This window comes from Desmodus rotundus, chromosome 6 (assembly GCF_022682495.2).
Source record: "Desmodus rotundus isolate HL8 chromosome 6, HLdesRot8A.1, whole genome shotgun sequence".
NCBI classification, from domain to species: domain Eukaryota; kingdom Metazoa; phylum Chordata; class Mammalia; order Chiroptera; family Phyllostomidae; genus Desmodus; species Desmodus rotundus.
This window is the reverse complement of record NC_071392.1, coordinates 10,383,211-10,388,163: the sequence shown is the minus strand read 5'-3', so window position 1 is coordinate 10,388,163 and position 4,953 is coordinate 10,383,211. Positions and strand designations below refer to the sequence as shown.

The 4,953-nt window shown below is 53.0% G+C and overlaps 1 protein-coding gene across 1 annotated transcript; it reads left to right on the top strand.

The window, feature by feature from the left end:
* The first annotated feature begins 331 nt into the window (after nucleotides 1–331).
* Nucleotides 332–3,934, top strand: PRR15 (proline rich 15). Its single transcript, XM_024563038.4, has 2 exons — nucleotides 332–986; nucleotides 2,747–3,934. The coding sequence occupies exon 2, from the start codon at nucleotides 2,893–2,895 to the stop codon at nucleotides 3,316–3,318; it is 426 nt and encodes a 141-aa protein (XP_024418806.1). The 5' UTR covers nucleotides 332–986; nucleotides 2,747–2,892; the 3' UTR covers nucleotides 3,319–3,934.
* Nucleotides 3,935–4,953: the final 1,019 nt, after the last annotated feature.

Genomic DNA, 4,953 nt, shown 5'->3' with positions numbered 1-4,953 from the left:
GCCAGTCAAGTGAGGATATTAATAGTATCTACCTCCTAGGGTTGCTGTGAGTAATAAGTGCGTTAATCCACAGAAGCGCTTGGAACAGCGCCGGCTGGCACACAGCGAACTTGTTAATATCACGGCCTTTCAACTAAGCGCTTTAGACTGCAACATTGTGCCCCTCTACGAAGCCGCTCCAGTGAGTTAACAAAATGCGATCGCAGCTGAGTGGCCACGGTTGGGGGCCCCAGGAGGAAGGGGAAAAAGAAATCAGAGTAGGGGAAGAGGGGGAGCTATGGTGACATTTATCCACCGGAGCCCACCTACGGCCACGGTCTCCCGGCCTCCGTTTCTTCTTCTAGGAAGAGTTGGACCCGCAAGCAGCGCGGAGTACAGCCTTTCTCCAATCAGACACCGCAAGGCTGTCGCCACGCCTGCGACCTGGTCCAATCTCGTCCCTCGGAGGGCGGAAACGCAAAGTTCCTACTGCACCTGTGGCAGCGGTGACCGCCTCCTGGGTTACCCCACCCCTTTGCTGCCAGAGGTTCAGGTTTCTCCAATCACTTGGCGAATGACCAGCAGGTGGGCAGATGTCTTTCCCGCGTGGACTGACGCGTAGGAAGAGTCAAAGCATCAAAGTGAGCGGCTGAGATCCCATTTCCTGGCGGCTCCCGGGCGGCGCTGGCAGGGCAGAGGGACGCTCCCGAAACTGAACGGCTACAAACCGAGAGCGCAGCCCTGGATATTCACCTGGGGTGGCGAGCGTAGCCCCTCCAGCCGGAGCCCACCACACTGCGAGCCCAGGGCCGCCGCTGCAGCCAGCAGAAGTTGGAGATCTCCAGCAGCAATCGGCTTGGCTGGGCTGCTACCATACCTTCCAGAAAGAAGCCGACCTCCCAAGGACCAGGCAGAGGGACACCGCGCCGGCTTCCACGTTGTCCCGAGGGCACCCCTTTCGCGTTCTCTCTGGCGAGCGGGGCGCGAATCAGCAGGGTGCTGAGCAGGTGAGTGATCAGGCTGGTTCTACAACCGCCCAGACAGAGCCCGTTCTGGATGTTACCCCCTGGGGTGGGGGGCGGCTCCCCCCGGTGCCCGAGAAGTTGCGAGCTGCTGGCGCTCTGTGTAACTTCGAGCAATTTGCAAACTTTTCCTTGAGAAATTCGTGCAAAGCCCTTCAATACACACGAGCTGACTGCAGAGAAGTGTAGGGTAGAGACAGAAAGTAGCATCAGGACACCCCACCACCACCAGCCGTGAGGAACTTGGGGGTGCTTTTCCGATCTGTAGGGGAGCAGGGTGTTTGCACAGCCAACGGCAAACTGCCTGAGGGTGTGGGTACGGAAAGAACTTTTGGCCATTTTTTTTCTATTGTTTTCGAGTAGCTGCAGGAGTGTGCCCTCGGGGCGTCCTGAGGAGGAGGCGGTACCACGGTCTCGGCTCGCAGCGAAGGCCAGGCCGTCACGCCACCTCGCGTAGGCGCTCAGTTTTCCTCCTGGGTTCTGGGACCACAACCTCCAACAGCAAAGTCCGCTGAAGTTTTGCAGCGCTCAGGCAAATCCCGGGAACGCGGGGCGCGTGGGGTGGGAAGGATTCCGGGGGAACGCGGGAAATGAGCCGCGGCGCTGGCGAATCTTGTGCGTTCTTGGAAGTAGTGCTGGACAGACCCAGCACGGACAGTGGGCAGAGGACTCTGGCTGCCGAGATTATTAGGACCCCAAGTGCTGGCAACACCCTTGTCGCTCCGTAGAGTGCGCTTTTGAAAGCTGGGAAGACGCAAACTGGTTTGGAGCTCCTGGGCGCTTTCTCCTTGCAGGAGGGAATTGCGCAAGGAAAAGAACAGAAGCCTTTAATTTGTAACTAAAATTCCCCAGACTTAGTTGCTTAGTATAAACAACAGACTCGGGGCGTATCTTAATACAGAACTAAGGGAAGAAGACATTTGCCGCTTGGCCTCGTCGCCACCACCATGGGGGGTGGGGGGTGGCTTCGAAGAGACGCAGGATTGGTCTCTGGGGATAAAAGGAAGAACAGGCTAGCGGGTTCCCAGGGACGTTCAGTGTAGTCACACTCCTCTGAAAGTCACGAGACAGAAGTTATGTCGAAAGCAGAATTTGTGTTTTCATTTGGTAAACGCAGAATTTAAAAGAAACACAATAAAACACCGTGAGCTTGTCCCTCGCTCTGCCTGGGTTGTAAAGTACCCTAAAGAATCACATCAAAAAGGGTCCTGGGACAGAAGTCCATGGAGCAAAAGCCTCGGACAGGCATCTAATATTCACTGGTTACCTACAGTGGGCACGCACTTGCTTCTGGGTCCCCTCCTCCCAGGTGCTCATCCAAGGTCCAGGTGCCGTTCTGGACCAGGTGGGTCACCTGGGGTCGTCCGTCCACAGTCAGGCCGAGTGACAGGACAGGCCATTTTCCCTCCCAGACCCAGTTAATCCAGATGCCTTGGAATGTCCCCTGGGTGGCCCTCGGGCGCTGACCACTGCTGTTCTGTCTCCAGTTGAGGCCGAGGAGTGCCAGGACTCAGTCTTGTGACCAGACGGTGGCGCCCTGGCAGCCACTCACCTGCCTGTGCCCTTGCAGGCGCAGTGGCGCGTTTTGAGGGCTACATACACATCTCTGGGTTCCCGGCTCCGAGCGCGAAGACCCTGGCAGATCTGGTGTTGCCCTGAGCGAAAGAGAAGAAATGGGGTTGAAGAGTCGGAGGCGTGACTTCGACAAACCCAGTAACCAAGTTTTGTTTCCTTCCCGAGCACAGACCGCTGCCTCGGATCCCACCCCGCTGCCTGGTTGCGTGAAGCGGAGCAGGAGCAGAGGGGACGCCTGAGACCACCGAGACAGAGAGACCGCTGTGGCCGAGGCCCTTACCCACACGTGGTGTGCAGGGCCCCTCAGCGGTGGGCCATGGCCGACAGCAGCGCCACGGGCAGCTCTGGCCCTTGGTGGAAATCGCTAACGAACAGCAAGAAGAAAAGCAAGGACGCTACAGTGGGGATGCAGCCTGCAGCCCAGCCTGCCCCCGGGGAGCCTGCACCGCCCGCACCGCCTGCGCCGCCAGCACTGTCAGCACCTCCCGCACCGCCGAGCCTGGACTGGACTAACAGCTCCCAGGAGAATCAACATCCCAATCTCCTCTCGAGCACGGGCGAGCCCCACAAGCCAGACAAGTTCTGCGTGGAGAAATCGGGCCACAGCCGCCGCAACTTGAAGATCTCGCGCTCTGGGCGCTTTAAGGAGAAGAGGAAAGTTCGCGCCACTCTGCTCCCTGAGGGAGCCAGGTCCCAGGAGGAGGCGGGCTCCCCTGGTGACCCCCAGGACGACAAGCAGTAGCCAGAGCTGACTGCCTCTCTTCCCACCATGCCTCCCCAACCCCCAGTTCTAAACCCAAGAATTCTGGCCTGCTCCTGCACGTGGTGTCTCATCCCACCAGATTCAGACGATCCACCCAAGCAAGGCCTCCGCGATTTCATTTTCCTGCGAATGGAAGTGTCACTTGAGTTGTTAATATTTCATGACTCAAGGATGCATGAAATATTTATTTGCGGTAAGAGAGGACACCCGCTACAGAGAAAGTTGCCGTAATTATTATCTTCAGAAAGCTACTCTGTGGTCCCCACCCCTTGTGTCACCTGTGGGAGCGAGAGAGGCGCTTCTCTAAGAGATGGCAGCTCACCTGGAGTGGGGCAGCCCCTCCAGAGGAAGCTGGGCCCTAATTAAGAAATTAAGAACTTGCTGTTGGAGAGCGATCACAGCGCTGTTTTTAATGCCTGAGAAATGCACTTTAGAAATACTGCTGTAGGCTCACACCTTGAGGGAGGGGATGGGAGAGAGCTGGAAACGTTCTAAGTAGAAGCATGTTAAGTCAGGCAAGATTGCTTTTAATGCTGACCTACAAAACTGTCCTGCCTATTTTAGTGTGGACTATTAAACTTGTTGCACTGTAAGACTTAAGGTGACTTTTGTACTTTTTCCATTGCAAGACTGAAGCCCATCATACTTAAAAGCAGGCATGCAAAGACCCAGGGAACAGAATTAATCATTTGCCACTCAGTGTACTAACAGCTGCTCTTGGGAAGCTGCAGGGAGAACATTTCTAGAAACCAGCAACACCCAGAGAGGAACCATTTAAGTGCATATCCCTATTTACTAACCAAATTCCAGGAAGGGAGGGAGCGGTGCCCTTTCATTATTCCTAAATTCTCCTTTTACTTCACTACATCTTCATACATAAGTCCCAATGCTAGGAATCATTCTTTTCAGTCTCCTTGTGCACCTGAAAATAAACAGAAGGGCTGAACTCTTAGTTTGTGCAAAGCCAGCTTCGTTTCCCATGCCTTTGTTTCCAAAGCTTATTTCTTCAGTCTGACGTATGCATTTATCAAGTTTCAAAGCCTTTAGATCGAACAACCTGAAGATTCTTAACAAAAATCTACCTGTTTGCTTTTGTCGTGAACTTCAAGAACGAGAGGAAATGAATACCACTTGCTTTCAGCAACTTACAGAGAGTTATTGTAGTTGGTAAGGGCCACTGGAATCTTTTCCCACCACTATTCAATTCATTTACAAACACCCAGAAATGCATAGCAGGGAGATTATAATGATCAAAGTGTCTATCTTTTTTTTTCAGATAATTATAAACAAGAACTTGATTGGAGCTTCTAAATTTGTTATAGAGAGGCAGTTTTCTGTTTCTCTCAAATTTGTAGTTTATGAAATAGCAAACCATGTTGGTTGTCTGAAGAGATTTAACAAAGACACGACATGATGAAAATGGCTAAAATAGATTTAAATTAGTGAGTCAAGCTTGGATGCCAGCGGAATAATAGGGTTTATCATTAGAGACATGGGTTTCCACATACCAAAGACGTATTCCAAAGAAAATTGCTTATATGGGGATTACACTTTACATTAAGAGAGAGAGTAGAGAGCCCTTTCTAAAAAAAAAAAAATCACAAAAAGACTTTT

Bases quoted from the DNA above. Each gene is read 5' to 3' on its own strand.
- PRR15 (XM_024563038.4), top strand. From the start codon at position 2,893: ATGGCCGACAGCAGCGCCACGGGCAGCTCTGGCCCTTGGTGGAAATCG.